This window comes from Protopterus annectens, chromosome 4.part0 (assembly GCF_019279795.1).
Source record: "Protopterus annectens isolate FY-2018-M chromosome 4.part0, PAN1.0, whole genome shotgun sequence".
In the NCBI taxonomy this organism is placed as follows: domain Eukaryota; kingdom Metazoa; phylum Chordata; order Ceratodontiformes; family Protopteridae; genus Protopterus; species Protopterus annectens.
The window spans coordinates 136,888,646-136,908,537 of record NC_056733.1 but is presented as its reverse complement, the minus strand read 5'-3'; the positions used below and the strand labels follow the sequence as shown (position 1 = coordinate 136,908,537).

Below are 19,892 nucleotides of genomic sequence, written 5' to 3'. Positions count from 1 at the left end.
GTCCAGTCCTTCTCAGTCACTATTTCTTGCAAAGCCATAATTTACAAATGTGATTCATGCTTTGTAATCTCCCATTTATTCCGTAATTTCAGTGTTGCTGGTCTTCTTCCTGTTTATCTCCATCTCCCAACACCAGACGCTGGTTCAAGTCCGAGGCATTCCTGATTAGTCTAGTTAACTCCTGTGCTTTTTTCCTGTCTGTCAAACATTTTCTTTTAGAATATTGGGAAAACATTTCATTGCCAAAGTCTTTATGAGCTTTATTGTTAGAAGAATGAGAAGCAAGGTCCCCTTTTTGCTGGCTCATATTTTGTTGAATAAACTTATTTACTTCTTCCTTAGCCTATTCTACATCAAGAAATGACTTTGATCCTTTAGGATAAAAATATTCTCAAGGCAGCTAGGTATAGCAACTCGAATCTCTCACCTGTCTGTCAACATTTCCTGATTGCTAGGATAAATTTGCTAGTCTTCTGCATGGTGTGCAGTGTATAATCATTTTCACAAACACTCTGTTGTCTCCAATGTTTAATACTTTTCCCTTCTGCCATAGTTTTGTCAGTCAACTGTTTCTACTGGTTTACTTGCATCTTTACCAATACACGTCTTGGCTGCTTTATCTTGGCCAGGTTTGGAGCATACACTCAATGTGCCCTTACAAATTAACAAATCTTGCTGTGGAAAACCAGTCCAGTTGCTTATTTGTGCTTTCATAAAATTAATGCAGTTTGCTCCTTCCAATTTCTATGATACAGCAGGAAATCTCAGTTTTCTCTGTGTGCTCTGTCTCTGTCTCTACCATTTTTGAAACAGCTCTTCTTGAGAAATTTCATACTGAGTCAGCCTTTTCTTCATTTTCATCTGAGTTTTACAGTTTTAGCTAGTTAAAGCTTCTTCTATTTTTCCAAACTTTTATTTGAGTCGATATATTCAATGTTTCATTCATAAAACTGAATTTTTTTTTGTTACAGCTGCAGAATGTTTCCCAGCCTGTGTTTCTCTTCACCTTTTCTTGTTGATTTTTTTTTAGGTTTTCTAAATTTCTTTCTTTGCTGGCATCCAAGCAGTGTACTTATTTGCCAGTAACTGACTTTTACTCAAGCTAATAATATCACTGCCTCTTACTTCTCAGTTTCTTTTTTCACAGTGAGATAGCTCAGAGTGCAGCCATATTGGAACTTCCCCTCCTCAAAAACCTTCTTTGAAGAAATAGTGGAATACACTCTTAGATCTATCCTGACTTTCAGGCAGGTACAAATAAGCTCTACCTTTGTTAGCCACAATTACTGATGTACCAGTGGAGAAAGAAACCAGGGTGCATACTACCCAGCCTAACCTGGAAGGCCATTATCCTGTAAAACAGTAAACTCACTGCCTTTACGTTGAAGATGCTTATCAATGCACCATTTTACATTTTGCCAGTGCAAAGCACAGCTATAGCCATGCCCATTTATTCTTTTGGATAATGAGCTTTCTGGGTAGGATTTATAGGGCTTGACAGTGAACTTACATACTCCCATCCTTTGACTGTTGTTACTTCTCCAATATCTTATAAAATTAGTCTTTCAAAAACAAATCATCACAAGAATACCACTTCTTCAAGGAAGAGCTGAAAAGGAATAGTGTCCCTCACAATAGTGCCTCTTCTTTATCCCCTTTGTAGATGCACTCACTGATAGCAAAGCAAAAACTCTCTGGACCTGCACCCAGAACTATTTTGGTGTGATAATAGAATATCATCATATAAAAAGAGTTAAAATGCAGTGATAAGCCTAAAGATATTACATGCCAAGACAATACATACATACATACACAGAGTGTATTCCTTCATCAGGCTTTTTTTCTGGCTGCTGTACCTAATGGCATGGAAAAACACCACCATCAGTGCATAGACCATGTTGTTAATAAGAATAAAATCAGACTGAAAACAAATTAAATTTGATGAACTCGAGTTAAATGTTGTAAAACTGGCATAAAAGCAAGACTAGAAAAAATGAATTTCAAACATTTTTGATTGAAAAATCAGATGACTATCACTGAATGAGAATTCGGGACTAGTTAAACATTTTCCAATGAATAGTGGAAAAGAACTAAGGAAGGGCAGCCCTCCTCCTCCTTCATGTCACCAACAAAGCTGGAGTCCTGACAGGGAAAGGCAAACTGACGCACATTAATGAAATTTTTATTTAAAGAGGTTCATCTAGAGACTGGAGGATGGCTCTGCATCAAGATTTTTAAACAGGATTAGTTGTGTAAATAGCAAAACATTACACATTTGTCTAAAATTGTCATCTTGCCAATTTAATAAATCTAATATGGCACTTTATAGGTTAGTCATATGTCGCTAATTTCAATTTATGTAGCCTAATGTTACTTTGCATGTAATGGTGACATTTACTGCAGCTCTGGGAATGCAGCTAAACCAGTATACTGATCACATTACTGATTCACACATTACATATTTTACTCTCTCAAACAACTTCTTACTACTTTACTGATTATGTTTCAGTAGTCACTTTCAGGAGTGTGTTTTTTTAATTTTTACATACGTTTCATATAATACCTTTAACTCAGTTAAGAATGGCATCCAACATTTCTCCATGAGCTGGGTCCTGTACTTCTTAGTAAAGTAGCCAACATACGAAACAAAAGCAGAAATCAGCAGAACATCCCCACTTAAAGTTTTCTCTTGGTTTTTGAAATTTGCCACTGATTCTGACCATCGTATTTTTTCAGATGCCAATCCACCAACAAGTCTAAATTAAAAAAGTGAAAGGTAAGTATATTAAATATGTTATACTCGTGTAGTTTGATATGAATATTAAGCCTTGGACACCTATACATACCAAAAGTTCAAATGCAAAAGTGTGTGTATGTGTGTTTTTTTCTTTTTGTGTTTACTGCACCCAAAAGGTCTACTTTCTATGCTACGTATTCAGGACATGTAATTGTCAGTGCTAATTATAATCTCTTTAGTATATTCTCTATACTTCTAGATGAAAACAGATTTGTTTTTGTTTATTCTTACAGATTCCAAAATGTGTCTTAATGAAGAATTCAGCAGCAATGCTGTAGTCACAAATACTATAAATGAAGGTAGCATCAATCATGCATTCATTTATCCATTCATATAAATGGAGAAGGTATGTCATACAGAGCAGTTATGTACTTACAATAATATTAGACCCTTTCATTCCAGTCCATGTGATATGACTGACAAGTCATTGGGCCACTTGTGTCTGAGCAGGGAAAGTAGTGCTCCAAGCCTCAAGGTCCTCTAACTTTTTCTTTCCACAACACACATGGTCTCAGTAGCTAGCATCCCTCAGACTGAGTTTGAAGCCTATAAGATGACATGAAAAACACCACCTTCGACTTCAACAGGAAATGAAGGAATATGGAAAGAGGACTGAATGTCATATCAGACTGACTGAAATGAAACAATCTAATGTTATGATAAATGCATAATTATCTTATCCTATTCATTCAGCTCATCCACTCTGGCTTGCATGTTAGAATCTGGAGCTACTGAAATACTTGGATAGTACTATGAAAAAAAAACGTTGAGGATAGCAACTCCAAAGAAAGCTCTAGATCTCAAGACCAAATCCAATTTGTAATGTTTTGAGACAGTATCTATTATAGACCAAATTGCTGTTCCATAAATGTCATCAATGGAAGAATTTCTGAAAAAGTCTGTGGACACGGCCATTCAATGAGCAGAATGAGTCTTGGGTTTACTTGGCAATTCCTTATTGGGCTTGAATATGCAAAGGAAATACAGTCAGAGAACCACCTAGATAACATTAATTGGACACCTTTCTGCCCAGTCTATTAGTGAAAAAAGAGATAAACAATTGCACATCCTTCCTAAATGCCTTAGTGTGGTGCAAGTAGAAACATATTTACCTGTGTACATCCAGTGCATGAAGATTATGCTTTAACTTGTTGCTATGCTTCAGAAAAAGCAAAAGAAGATGAATTGCTCGGTTGAGTCTAGCCTTTGAAGTAACTATTGGACTAAAGAAAAGATTAGTCCTGACAGAAATTCTATCCTTAGGAAAAATTAGGAATGGCGGCAAAACAGAGACAGTGTGGAGATCAGATACCCTTCTATCAAACATCACTGCCACCAAGAAAAGGGTTTTCCACAAGAGAAAGCTGAACTCTCCTGAAACAACTGGCTCAAATGGTTCTTTTTACTAAAGCTAAAAAAAAAATTGTAGATCCCAAGGAGGAGTGGGGTGCCTAACTGGGGGAGGGGGGATTGAAGTAGAAAAATGCCTTTCAGAAAGGCATTACATAATCTGTGGGAGGCCCGGAGATCAGTCAGTACTTATAAGACAGTTAATAATAGCAGCCAACCAAACTCTGATTGCTCCTGCATCAGATATTGTGGACAAGTAATATAGAGCATGGGGTACTGAAGGATTAAATGGGTCAGTTTCCTGAGAGAGTCCACAAAGCAAAACATTTTCATTTTTTGATATAAACCTTTCTAGCAAAGTCCTTCAGAGAAGTAGAATTATTCAGATGACTTCCTCAGACAAAGGGGCTCCTTGGTCATCACAGAATTTGGAGAAACCATTTGATTAATTTCAAACTGTAAAGATCAGTGTGAGGCTTCCCAGATGGATGAGACAGTAGAGCCATTCATGGATCTAGGAGCCAGGAACCTCTGAGGTGAGACATTAACTGTGAGAACCAAATCTGTCTGGGCTAGTATAGGACTATGAGGATTGCTGTTGCCCTGCAACAGTTTGCCAACTGAATAAACCTTATTATGAGTGGTAACAGGGGAGTAAACATAAATGATCCTGGAAAGCTGTGGATATTATCTCTCTTATTCTGGAATCTCATGTGATGGCCATCTATGCAGGGGAGTAGAGAGAGAAAGAGATGATCCCCAACTACCAACAGAGGGTAATGGACAGCCCTTCAGGGATAAGATTGCTGTCAGTCAGAAAATAACCTGCAATATTCCTGACTGTGCAGACATCCATGACTTGTGGGTATGCACCCATTACAAGGCTGCCAGAAGTGGAATCATAGTGCTAGCACTTTGACTTTTGAAATCACAATAACTTGGGTCCATTTTGGTTTTGACCGTGAGGTCTCTGGATCTTTCAAATCAGAGTCTGATGGTAGAAAGTGTCTCACAGTCTTCTGCACAGTTCTGCATGTGCTCCATGACAGCCAGCCCACCCAGAGAAGATATGTCATAGGGGAATTGGAGAAAGACACCTTGAAGCTATCCACGTAATCACATAAGTGGAGCCAGACAAGGTGTCTCATCATGATACCTGCCCCCATTGCTCTAGCCACTCCATCAACTGCATTATGCATTAGTTACATGAAGGGGTTAAAATGTTATTAATAATATTCATGGTGGTGTCATCCCATTTCTTTGAATCTGATGTGGGGGACTTTTTCACAGATTCCAGTGTTTGTTTAACCAAGTCCCTCTGACACCTGTTTTGTGTGTGTGTGCGTGTGTGTGTGTGTGTGTGTGTGTGTGTGTGTGTGTGTGTGTGTGTGTGTGTGTGTGTGTGTGCGTGTGTGTGTCTGTGATAGTTCAGGGCCCTAACCATAAAGATGTCCAAAGCATACACCTACTTCCTTAGCCTGCCCATCTCCTAAGCCTCCCTGTTGTCTGGATGAACAGTGGCAGTGTCCTCTGTCAACTGTTTCTTTTTTGCAGCAGCAGCAGTAGCTGACACTATGATAAAGTCAAGTAAGAGACCTCTTGCCCTATGTTGTCTGTCTTTGGGAGATCTCAAAACGTTATCCAGCTTTCTCAGAATTCATTTACAGGAATCTTGTTCCTGCCATTGCCCTCCATAGAAATAAGTCAATTAAATGAACTCCTGGAGGGATCACCCAGAAAGCAGAGGTTATTGAGCCATAATTCTCAAAATGGACTTCCGCATAGGCTCATAGGTAGGTACTTGGCTATTGGCCCTAGGGCCTATATAAGCCTAGCCAAAAGGTACACTGGCTTTTGCCACCCAAGAAAATTATTTTCCTGTGCCCCTGTCAAGCAGAGCCACAGAAGTGATCCCCGGGGTGAATTTCCTATCTCCCATCCAATCATCAAGATTTTTCTTGAAGAGTGCTAATGAGGAGCTTTGTTTGATATAGATAGGTAGTTTGTTCCAGAGTATGGGAAGTCTCTGGGACAGGAATCTCATCCCTCCAGCATGTTCTGTTTATTGTGGTGACAAGGTTTTGGTCACTAGAGCGTGTAGCTCGGAGGGACTGAGATTTCTTTAAGTGGAGCATGTCCAACAGCTCTAGTTTTGACATAGCTTTGTATGTAAGGCAGAGATCGCCTCTGAGTAGGCGCTATGCGACAGAGTAAAGCTGGAGTTGTTTGAGACGGTCTGCGTAGGGCATTTGTTTGAGGCCAGTAATCCTCTTTGTGAGGTATTTCTGCAGCCTTTCCAGTTGTTGTAGATGTCTTGTGAGGTACATACCAAAAGGGGCATTGTACTCTATAATGGGTTTAATGAGTGACGAGTAGAGGGGAACAATGACCTCTTTTTTCCTGAATGAGAAACCTTTTGTGATGAGGTGTGCCATGCAGAAGGATTTCCTGACTACTGTGGTGATGTGATTATCAAAGGAGAGACTACTGTCCACCTGTGTCCCAAGGTCTCTTATCACACTTTTGGTGTTAGACTACCGCCTATCTGGTAGTTCATGGGTACAAAGGTTTTACCAAATGAAAGGTCAATGCACTTTTTGGCACTGAGCTTGAGGCCATGGCTTTGACACCAGACATCTGTCTCAGTGAGGCCCTTTTGTTGGATGTCCACATCGTTAGGAGTTTTGATTATGGCTCCTAGTTTGCAGTCATCTGCAAACTTCATTAGCCAAAGATAATCTGTTAGCCTGTACTTCAGAGAAGTAGATACCAAACAGGAGAGGACCCAGGATTGAACCCTGTGGTACTCCACTTGTCACTGGTCTGAAGTGGGATTTGGAGTCTGATACTTTCACAGTGTGGGTTCTGTCAGTGAGCCAGTTGGCAACTCATCTTGTGACATAGGGATTTATACCTAGTTTAGTGAGTTTATCTATAATTCCAGAGTGGGGGATGGTGTCAAATGCCTTAGAAAGATCTAGATAGGCTGTGTGAACCACCTTACCCTCATCTACGGCTTTGGTGACCACTTCAAAGAAGTCTATCAGGATTAGGAGACATGATCTGCCTTTTACAAACCTGAACTGGGTGGGATCCAGAGTTTGGAGATTACCAGTGTCATTGTTTATAAGTTCCATGATGATACATTCCATAGCCTTGCAGACCAGGCTCGTCAGGCTAATGGGGTCTTAGTTCCTGGGGTCCTTGGTGGCTCCACCTTTGTGGAGTGGGATAACCATCGCTGTGCACCATTCAGTGGGCATCCTGAGTAAGGGTCATATGGAAAATTGCCTCTCTAGTGCATAAGATCCCATACCTCATAGAAAGTGATGTATTCCGGAGGGGACTGTACGGTACACCCTGTATCATCCAGGCCCAGATACAATGTCACAGACTCTGGGGGGAATCAGTGTCTCCCCTCTTGTGCATCCTCTTCCTTGGAATATCAGATGGTGAGTAGTCTGATTCCTCAGAGAACTGAGTCTGCATTTCACCAGACTGTTTGAGGTCCAAAGCTCAACACTGATCTACAGATGTGAAGGTGGACTAAGGAGGAATCAAAAATTGTGTCCAGGGTCAGAGCCAACACCAGAAGAATCAGAGGCTTAACTCTCCCATAACCTTGAAAGACATTCCATACTCTGTCAGATTTGAAGATCTCCATCTGGTGCAAAGAACAGTCATCCAGAGGAAGGGATGAGACCTACATCAAAGGAGGAAATCCTGAAGTGGAGAGACAGGAGCATTTCAAGGAGAGGATTGGTAGGGAAGCCTAGAAAGCTAAAGTCTCTGGCACTTTGAGGCTGCACAAGATGGCTCAGTATTCAACATGAAGGACTCAGTATCTAGTCATAGGAGTTGATCATCACTCGGACACAAAAATCTAAGAGATAAGTGAGGCAAAAAGAATCCCTCTGGTGCCAAGGAGAATCTCTACTGATGCTGAAACTGGACAGGGGAAGGAGAAAACACAAATGATGTAGGACTTATCCACTCCACCCTCGATGCCAAGGGGTAAGGAAGGACACCAGTTCAATACGAGTACCTCCTCATCATTTTGTCCAGCTGCACATCTGCTGCACTTCTAAAGGACTGGAAAGATCTTAATGATGAACTCAAATGCAATTCTGAAGGCAGGTAAATAAACTCTTGCTCATAGGAGATGCAAGTCATCAAGGGAACTTGTCAAGAACTAAAATCAGTTCTGAAGGAACCAACAGTGGCTCTGAATTGGCTGCCTGAAGTCCTGGTGGGGACTGCTATCTTTGAAGTTGTGGCACCCAATTAGAAGCCTTGATGTTAGCCTTTCGCTTCCTGGAATCATCCTTGTCCTTTTTCACTTGAGTCTTGGACTTCTCCCGCTATTTCTTTGACTTTTCTGCTTATTTCAGTGTCTGAGGTTATGTGGATGTCACTAGGACAATTTCTATACACAGTTTATCAGTTTGTATGCCTTTACTCCTTCCACATCTTGCGCATCTATAAAAAGGTTTCCTATTATGCTCAATATCTTTATATACATTTTATTCAAATTTTTTGTTATTTGTAATCTGTGTGCTACATAACAAAGCATTGTCCTCTTTAGTATGCATTCTCTACTTTACAGACGTTTATCAGTTTCTTTTTCTTTCTTCTTACTTGTTGTGAACGTCTTCCTTTCTTTCTTTCTTTTTTTTTGTTTACTTCTAAACACTCTGAATCCTCAGACTGCTGAATACTTGAATCCAGAATTCCAAAGTTGTCTGGGGCATTGTCTTGTTTCATAGGGGTTGAATGATCTTTACAGATAATAGACACATCATTTCCTAAATGTGTTCTATTTTCTCTTTGCCTAACATTATTCATCTCACCAGTCCAGTCATTAATATATGTAACAACAGTTCTCCAACCTGTGCCAGTTGCACAAGTGCAATCATCATCAGTAAGCCTAGATTTACTTCAAATAATGGTAAGCAAATCATCCAACTTTTGTCATGAGGAATACAGATCACAAGTGTTATCAGGTGTTACCTTTAAATAAGCAAAGGATTTATTACACTGTACAAGATATTTGTGTTTTAGCAAATCATTAATTGCATAGTCATTTAAGGTATCCATATTTAGCTTCAATCGAATAAAAAAATTATAAACGAAAAGAATCAAAATCAGTAACCACAGAATTCAAAGAGAACTTAAATCAATTTCTATGAGAAAAATCAAACATGCAGTATAAAAGTAAATATTAAAGTAAGTACAGTAAACTTGTTGTTCTGACTGTACAAGTTCGGAAAGTCAGACAAAAGCTGTAATTCCTTTATGTTGCATGCAGCAGCTTCTACTCATCACTCACAGCCACACTTCTTTTTAGCAGAAAAGACTTGTACTTGTCTGTATGACTGTGGTTCGCAACACATCTTGTATTCAAATTCCATGCATGTGGAATGCAGAAAGGAAGTCATAAACAGGTCTGTGTGACAATCATGCACAGATGCAACAGGTATGTGCAACCAGTTGCAAAGGGCATTTGAAGGATGCCCTTAAAAATATATTATATATACAGTATTTTTAAATTAAAATAATTAATCCTCTGGCCAGCAGGCCTCCTAGCCAGTGGGCCCTAGGTGACTGCATTGGTCGCTTAGTGCTTGATCCACCTCTACAGCAAAGTCACCTAAACTGTAAGCACATTGCAAAATAAATTTCCACATGATGCCCAAATAATTTAAAATTCTAAAGACCAGATTATTAGACTGAGACAACTTTCTACCCTAAGATTCTAAGTACTTGCCAAATTTATCTAACAGCATAGGACTAGAAGAAGCCAGGGCTTTCTTGTTAGAGTTGGAAGCTGGAGAAACCACAGCTGATCAGTTGAAAAAGGAGTAGAGAGAGAGATGCAAGATAAGAGTACACCTTGCATTTCCTCATAGCTTTTTTGGACCTGGTTCACTAGCAAAAGGGATTTACATGTAGTTATATGGACATATTCTAAGGCCAGTAATAGAAGAGAAACAGCCAAAACATTTAGAATCTTATCCTTAATAAAAATCATAAACTTTGCCAATCTCTAGTGTAGCTCCAGATTGCTTCCAGTCAAATACAGCTCCAAACATAGCTAGCATATGAGGAAAGGTTAACACTTGCTTGGGTTTCTGAACCTATTCACCTTTTGAAGAATCAGAGTGAACAGACTCAAGAGTGTTCACTGCTGCCTACTCCAGAGTCCCCATCAGAATTTGTAGTGTTAGACTGATCTCTAGAGAAGGTAACCTCATAATCTTTCTAAACAGGAGCATGCCTCTAAATTAGCTGACTATAAAATACTTTTAGCTAAGGAAACTACATCATCCCTATACATGGTAATAACCAGATTGTCATGTGGTGAAATTTCTGTTTCTTCATACTATGAACTATACTGAAGGATAAAGATTTCAGGATACAGTATTATGCCTAGCAAGGGGCCTCGTATCCCAGATCTCTCTTTCACCTAAAGGGTTTGGTTCTCTCGTACCTGAAGCAAGTACTGGAGCAGTCCCAAAGGATGTGTCTGATCCCTACATCATAGAGGGTTGTGGACTCTCACTAAAGGGAGATGGGTGAAAGGCTAAGTGGTCTGTGTGCTGGCTTAAGGTAACAACAGACTCACAAACCATAGGCTAAAGCACATTTTTGTTGATTTTTTTTTCTTTTTAGGTGCAACTGGATTTGATGGGGGTAGCTGTATCAGACTCCAAGTCAGAAGAAAAAACATCTTGTCAGAATAATACACAGACACTATTTAGGGCTGACTAGGGATAGCAGTGATAGAAAATATAAACTATGTTTCCACACAGCAAATACGACAACACTGCATAAAGTATAGCAAAAACAGTTTAAATTGTACTAAGCCTTTTTCTGTAATCTGCACAATGTAGTAAACAGCACACACAGTCAAAGTACAAAATTAACTTGTCCAGATAATGACAAAAAAATCAAATATATGTCCTTAAATCAAACAGAAACTTTTAAAAAAGAAATGAGCATTTACTTAGATATTTCATTGTCAAAAATAAAAAAATAAATCTCCATAGAAAATGTGAATAAAGTAATTTGGAGTAAAATTGTGATTTAACAATAAAAGCAGCTATAGCAGCATTAAACCAGTAGTACATATCATAAAACTGAAGACAAAGGTAAAAATAATGTAATATTTTCCTGTCAGAACTTCAAAATAAAGAAGATAAATCAAATAAACAACAAGCCTCATAGCACCCTGCCAAGAGACAGTCCCTAGTGTTCAAATGACACCAGATAACTTAATTTTCCCAGTACACATCATAAAATACTTTAGAAAAGCCCCACACCTGCTTAAAAGCAATATTAAGCATAGGAGCAACATGGGTGGAAAGTGAGAGGATGCCTGAGGAATAGAGGAAAAGTGTTTTGGTACCGATTTTTAAGAATAAGGGTGATGTGCAGAGCTGTAGTAACTACAGAGGGATTAAACTGATCAGTCACAGCATGAAGTTATGGGAAAGAATAGTGGAATCTAGGTTAAGAAGGGAGGTGATGATTAGTGATCAGCAGTATGGTTTCATGCCAGGAAAGAGCACTACAGATGCGATGTTTGCTTTGAGAGTGTTGATGGAGAAGTACAGAGAATGTCAGAAGGAGTTGCATTGTGTCTTTGTGGATTTAGAGAAAGCATATGACAGGGTGACTAGAGAGGAGTTGTGGTATTGTATGAGGAAGTCGTGAGTGTCAGAGAAGTATGTAACAGTGGTACAGGATATGTACGAGGGTAGTGTGACAGCAGTGAGGTCTGTGGTGGGAGTGCCGGATGCGTTTAAGGTGGAGGTGGGGTTACATCAAGGTTCAGCTCTGAGCCCTTTCTTATTTGTAATGGTGATGGACAGGTTGACAGACGAGATCAGACAGGAGTCCCCGTGGACTATGATGTTTGCAGATGACATTGTGATCTGTAGTGAGAGTAGGGAACAGGTGGAGGAGACCCTGGAAAGGTGGAGATATGCACTAGAGAGAAGAGGAATGAAGGTCAGCAGGACTAAGACAGAATATATGTGTGTGAATGAGAGGGAGGATAGAGGAATGGTGAGGATGCAAGGAGTAGAGGTGGCGAAGGTGGATGAGTTTAAATACTTGGGATCAACAGTTCAGCGTAATGGTGAGTGTGGAAGAGAGGTGAAGAAGAGAGTACAGGCAGGATGGAGAAGAGTGTCAGGAGTGATTTGTGACAGACGAGTACCAGTAAGAGTGAAAGGGAAGGTCTACAAGAGGGTAATGAGACCAGCTATGTTATATGGGTTGGAGACAGTGGCATTGACAAAAAGGCAGGAGTCACAGCTTGACGTGGCAGAGTTGAAGATGTTAAGATTTGCACTGGGTGTGACGAGGATGGACAGAATTAGGAATAAGTATATTAGAAGGTCAGCCCAGGTTGGAAGGTTTGGAGACAAAGCCAGAGAGGCAACATTACGTTGGTTTGGACATGTGCTGAGGAGGGATGCAGAGTATATTGGGAAAAAGATGCTAAGGATGAAGCTGCCAGGTAACAGGAAAAGAGGAAGGCCTAAGATAAGGTTTATGGATGTGGTGAGAGAGGACATGCAGGTGGTTGGTGTGACACAGCAAGATGCAGAGGACAGTAAGAAATGGAAACAGTTGATCTGCTGTGGCGACCCCTGACGGGAGCAGCCGAAAGAAGAAGAAGAAGCAACACGGTAGTAAGTTATAATTCCCAGAGAAATTAATAGCAGTAGTAAAACAGCAAGTATATTAAAATAAAAAGTTAACACATATATATTGTTATTAGTACTGTTTTTAAAATAGAAAGAAAACAAAAGTATAATGATAAAGAGGAAGGGAAGTTCCCAAAGGGCTCTTATCTGAGTCTGGTAGCTGTTATCTACCAATGCAGGCTGCTGAGGAGATTTAACTAGGTTGAGTCCTACATCTGGATCATTTCACAAAATTCAATGCTTACACAAGCTGTATACAATTGACTTTCTATGACAGATTAGGCTTCCCCGATGGTAAAATTTTAGCCAATCCTCTGTAACAGAGAGTCAGAGGAGGGGATTCTGAGCTCTGGAAACTGCCAGTGTAGATATTTGTACAGGCACAGAACTCATGCAGCACTAAGGCAAAGGCTATTTAGTTCACTTTTTTGGCTGGAAGAAGGACCAACCACAGGTCCAGTACTTTGTTTCATGGTCAAGTCAAAAATGTTGCTTCTTTCTGGGGAAACTGATCAGCACAAGCTGTTAAAATTTTAAAAGTAATTAAAAGTAATTTTTTCTTGTAAACAGACTGTAAAAAGCACTCCAATACACTTCACCAGCCCCAAAAAGTAGACTGAGTCCATAACAAAAGCATCCATACTCTATACTCAAACATACTAGCTTTAGTATCACACTGTTCAGGGAATTGCAGCAATTATACAACAACAGGGAGCAGAGATTTCTTTGCATTCTAGATACTATGGGAGAACAGCCAGCTGGACAGGAGTGAGTTTTTATGCTATAACTGCAAAGGAAACACCAAAAGTGTTGAGTAGCTGGAGCGAGTCGATTGGAAGGTAAGTTGTGAATGAGTGTTAACAAGCAGAACTATTACACTCACAACAGTTTCCCCAGTCCTTTAGCTTATAAAACTAAAAGTAGAATAGAATTCCCCCGTGAGTACTGTTCAAGACCTCAAATACACTGACAGAATCAAAATGTCAGTAGGTTATCACATAGTGAGCATAAGCACTCTATTGACACGCAAGCTCCCACCAATTCCTCTGTACATTTTTCTGTTCCACAAAATTCAATGCTTACACAAGCTGTATACAATTGTTTTGGAAAATTAGCCCCAAATACCTTAACAAATACTGTAAACTAAAAATAGCTGACCCTGTTGGGAACCTTCTGATATTGTACAAAAATACCAGGTTTCTTAAAGAGGAAATAGCATTTTTAGTCAAAAGGTAGATAAAATGTTATTGTTCTTAAATGGCAATAATTTCTGAGAGGACAGGTTCCCCAACAAGGACTTATCTGCCAGAAATGACACTCTTAACCAATTGCTGCTTCTGAAAACTCTTGAGAGATACTTCTTCTCGAGTCAGCAAGGAAGTACTGAAGAACGTTTGACTCTGACTGCTGATTTCCCTTATTTTGATTAGCCATTCAGCAATCAGAGTGACCGAGGGGAGAGAGGAGGAGCCAGAGCATTTTGAAGCTGGCTATTTGTTGTCCCCTATGCAAGAAACAATCTAATATAGACTAAGGGAAACTACTGCAGTGGGAATGCTGAACGTCTATTATTACTCCAAAAAGCACAAATGAACCTGTTGCTGTATTGCCAGAGAGACCACCCGTAGAAAAACTGAAAAACAATCCACAAAGAAAACTGATGGTCTCACCATGATATAAATGATGAATAGGCACCAGGAACATCCAAAAACAAACTCTTTAATAACGAAAGAAGGATGAGCGCTTTCATGTAGACTCCTCTACGCTTCATCAGATGAATTTACAATAAGAAACAATACTGTTTAAATACAACTCTAGGTGGGAAAATTAAACAATTAATGAGCTTAATTATTAATTAAAAACCAATGACAACTGAGGTAAACAACACGATCATATCCAGTCAGCTCTCCCAATGCTGTAAAGCAGTAAAGACACATGCACAATATTTGAAAACACACACACTGCAACTGAAAACTATTGTTATAAAGCATGACATTAAAAACAATGAACTATAAGCAACCTAAGGACAATCATCCTTGCATGAAACAGCTTTTTATGTATAAAAAATATATGTATGAAAATATTTAATTCACCGACATAGGAGCAGTGAAACATCGCTGTCTACTTACTAGAATGTAGCAAGACACTTTTCTCCGCTCACAGCGCAGATCAACTGCATCAAGCCATGTCTTCAAGATGAAATTAATAAAACTTCAATAAATAAATAAATAAAATATACCCTCCCGTAAACTTAAAACAAAATATGGACCACTTATGTAGTTTGACAATAATATATAAACATATTACATAAATATAAAAATATAAACATAAATATAAAAATATTGTGCCTAACCCATAATCTAATGAAATAATGACATTAAAACTAATGGATGAGACTTTTGGCAACTCCAAAGACTATTCAAGCATAAAGACAACATAACTATAATTTAGTAAATAGAGCATGATCAGAATGAAGACACAACATCCTCAGAATCTGCATCTTAAGATCTACCTCTATAAAAAATGTTAATACAAAACTGAAATAAAATGTCAACAGCTTGTCTAAAAATGAACGATAAAGACTAACCTACCAAAGGTGTCTAACTATGTAGACCACATAGGCTCTTGTTATTGACTGACATTAATATAAAGAGATGAAGAGATATTACTGGCCTCATTCTAAACAACAAAAGAATTATTATGTATAAATACAGTAATCAACAACATCTGTCCATGTTTATGGAGTAAAATAAATGAGCTAAACCCTACCATGAACTCCACAATGGAATGTGGCTCATTGAGGGAGGGAAACAAAGAACAGAGGAAATATGGAGCTAAGGGCAAGTGTGGCAGATGCCTAAATGGAAATCTAAAAGCAAATAGAAATGCCTATCAGGGTCTCCTACTATCCAATACAGGTTTAACTGTGACATAATTGTTGAGACCTGGAGACACATGAGCACTAAGTCTCAAGATCCATTTGAGTTCTGCCGTTGCAAGGTGATTCAAACTGTCACCTCCCCTAAGGCTTTCTGAAACAACCTGCAGAACTCTGAAACAAAAATGATGACCTTACTCCAAAAAGTTTGTTTTGGTGACTTCTTCCAGAGTTGTTATATTTTTTTGAGAAAATATAGTTATATTGTTTATGTATTTTAGTAAGATATGGGGAAAAGAAAGCCATTTTATTTGCTTTCAGAGTTAGTTGTAAAGTTTACAAAACGTTTTCTAATGTGTTAATGGCAATCTAGATTCCATTCTGGAGTAGCTTTCATCACTTTCTTGCCTACATTATCTGGGACAATGGTAGCACATCCTCTGCAGCTCATTAAATGTTTCAGCACAGAACTACTACTTTCTGATATTGATGCCCCTCCCAGATGAAATGTATAGCTATCAATTATTATATTATGCTGCTCTGCGTCATTACTGTATTCCACATTTCACTCATTATGCTGGCACATTCTGTCTTCTCTCCACAGTATGTGGTATTACCTCAGTCATCACATCCGCAACCCTTCTAAAGTTAATAACGAGTATCCATATTCTCCATATATGCTAAATGCTACATCCACCATTTTTCAAAGGTAATAGCCAATATTCCTATTCTTTGTGTATGCTGATAGCCAATATTCCTATTCTTTGTGTATGCTGTGTTGGGTAATGTTGCATGTCATAAAACTGCAACTGCATCCGTAATCTACACTCAAATATATTATCTTCAGTATCACACTGTTCTGATAATTGCAGTGAATTACGGAACAAACTGGAGCAGCAGTTCCTTGTTCTGTGTTTTGTGGCTGTATCACTGTACTGAAGTTGGGTGGAATGTTGTGTAATAGATTAATTTATGCTGCAACTTCAGCATCTTTGGTGTAATATATGATGTTCACTGAGATATACCTCAGTGATTTTTTTTTCATCAAATATTTGTATGGTATCGTTCTGCACTTCTAACTAGCTCTTATAGACCAATATACAAGTGATCTGTGTGTCTTGATAACAATGATTCAATCACCTTTAGTAGGCTATAGCAGTTTGGATTAATAAAAGAAAATCAGTACGATATCCAAATTAAATTGTAATAAAATCCTCCTTACAAGTTCTAGAAACCTAAAATTTACTTTTGTGCACCTGAAAGAACAATTTAATAACTGGTATCTTGACTTCTACAGAACAGCAGTAAAATAAAGAGGGGGCTGTAGCTGCTGGAGAGCTGAACAACTCATATAGGTCATGCTTCATGAAATCCTGATCATTCCAGCATTTCATTTCCATAGCCAACACTAAATATTGTGAAAGACAAACACCAGTGCCAGATTCCTTTATAACCCAATCCGTACACAGAAGGCATTAGAAATACATGTCAAATTTCATCAACACACAAAAGCGCTGCTTATAAAGGTATACTATTCAGCATATTTTAATTATTGTTGTTTAAAATCTTAAAATACCTGTTTGCCAGTGAGATAGTTCTGTTAGTAGCATCTGCTTCTTGCTGACATTTGAGTTTCTCAGCTGTAGCTTTTTCAAATGCAGCTGTCAAACTGGACAAGTTTGCATTTAATTGCTGAAAAAATATAAGTGCATTAACACACAATACTTCAATACAGCATTCAAATGAGTAAGAAAATGTCATTTTCCAAAAAGTGCAACGTCTTCAAATACATAATAAAATCCAACACTTATTACTACAATCTCCACTACTATCAGTGAACTGCAAGCAGTTATCAGCATTTTAGACATTCTCAATATGATTGGTATTTGGAATTACTTTTAAACAGATATGATACAGATCAGACACAACTTAGAAAGAAAGCAAAATGTGTACTAAATACATAGGTAAGAATTAATTTGGAGCAATAGAGATGAAATCTGTTGCTCTGTCACTTTTAGAAGAAAACATGATACTCCCAACTGAATATTACATACACATACTCTTATTCACAGCACTGAAACATGCTCAAGCCTGGCCAATATTCTTCTTCAGTATATACCAGAAAGAAACCTACATTCAAGTGATAACTAAGTGTAACCAAATCCAGCAATTCAGTAGGGGACTCACTTTTCACATGTCACATTTCTCAGATATGGAATAACATTCCACTTCCTCAGAGACTAGACACTACAATTAAATCCTTTAAAACGGAATCTAAAACAACATCTAACGGCTACTTGGTCTTGCTTTTGCTCCACCCTCTCCCGTCTAGATTAATCTATTTTCTCCCTCAATGCTACTTAACTCTGTCTACTCAAAATTTGTTATACTCGGTCCTACTCTTACTCTACCCCCAGCTAGAATAATGAACGTCTTTTCCACAGTGCTAAGATAACTATATCTTTCCTACATAGCTATTATAAAGTGAATAAAATATATAATATTAACCACTGCACCTTTGTCCTTTCCTGACTCTGCCTAACTCAGCTATGATATGCTCTACCTGTGTAATTAACCTAAGTATTATTTCACAGTTTCTGTTCATGTTTAATCTACTATGTCACGTCTGATCTGCTGTGTAAGGTGTTTAATGTTAAGCCTCACTTACTTCTTCATTGCTTATGCATGTTGCATTATTGAACTTAACTTGGAGCGTTTCTCCCTCGGCCTCCACAGAAAAGGGTCATTGCTCACCCAGCTGGTCCATCCCAATAAACAAATATAAATAATATAAAAATAAATAAACCTGACAGAAGAAAATGCAAGCCATCCTGATATTGACACTGTCTGACATCATTACTGAATGGCATAAGAACTAAAAATTGTGACAGTGTAATAGGTCATCACAGTGTTATGTGGGCTAAGTGAAGCAAAAGCTTCAACTTACAGGCATATCTGAGTGTTGGAATGCAACACAAGCAAATACATCAGGACTGATGGTAAAAAAAAGTGTGGAGTTGGAAGGTTATAAAAAGAAAGTTACTACAGCACTAGTCATAAATAGCCTAGTATTCTTGAAGTCAGTTATGAAGAAGATAAGCAATATACAAGTAAATACAGTTATGTGAAGGGACTTACTGTAACTCAGATATTGTTGAAACAAAATCATTGCTGTAGAAAGTCATTAATATGACTGAACCTAACCAAAGGTAGATACCAGTCTTCTAAACAGATCTTGTAAGTAGTCAGATGACCTTAGGGCCCATGGCTACAAACTCATGCTATGTCCATTAAAAAGCGCCTGGCTAAGAATGCGAGTGCACCATGCATTCATTCCTGTTCTTTTTCGTTGCTAAAACTGGCATATAGAGCTATCTTGCCAACAAATGTTCTTATGGAAGGCTAAATGAACAATATAATGCCAAACAAGAATAGCAAGGCATTCTAAGATAAATATAATCTAAAACGTACCAATATAGTATATCAAGCATCCAAGTACCTATTGCTGGAGAAAACTCAATCCCACATAAATGATCTGCAAATACTGCAGGTAAATGATATGCAATAACCATTAAAATAGCCCAGAAAACAATGCCTGGAAAATTAATAGACAAATTACATAGGGTGTTCTGTGCATTTCTCAGCAACACAAAGTTTTTTTTCAATCATAGACGCTAGTTACACAGTGCAGTATGCAGACTGTGCAAATGAGTGCATAAATAGATATAAATTATAACACAGAGGACAATTAGTGCAACAAGCAAATGAATCAGTTAAAAATATTGTGCTTAATAGGCATCAGCATAGATGTTGAGCAACTTGTTTGAATGCCATGATGTAAGAAAAAGGCATGTGGAAAAAAATAACAGCAGCAGCAGCTAGTAGACATGTTTACAGTTGCAGCAATTTGAGTTGAGCAGCATTATATTGCCTTAGCTGCCAAATGTGTTATCCACATTGCACATCTTTGCAGACCTAAGGCTCATAGAGATTATTTGCAGCACTTTACCTACTATAACCTCACTAATGGCCAGATAATGAATTACTACAGAGTGGACCAGGCTGTCATTTAGTCGATATATTCTACCCACATGCTGAATCTCAGGAATGTGTGCCTTCCTATACCTGTAGATACCAAGTTATGTGCAAC

General features: G+C 38.4%; 1 protein-coding gene across 1 annotated transcript in view; it reads right to left on the bottom strand.

Annotated features, from left to right (window-relative positions):
• Window positions 1-19,892, bottom strand: part of LOC122800226 (dynein axonemal heavy chain 17-like) — a 17,083,451-nt gene that overhangs the window by 3,077,649 nt on the left and 13,985,910 nt on the right. The window contains exons 63-64 of the mRNA XM_044069720.1: window positions 17,319-17,434; window positions 2,564-2,756 (exon numbers count right to left, since the gene is read on the bottom strand). Coding sequence (XP_043925655.1) covers window positions 2,564-2,756; window positions 17,319-17,434 — 309 coding nt within the window. The remainder of the gene's footprint in view (window positions 1-2,563; window positions 2,757-17,318; window positions 17,435-19,892) is intronic.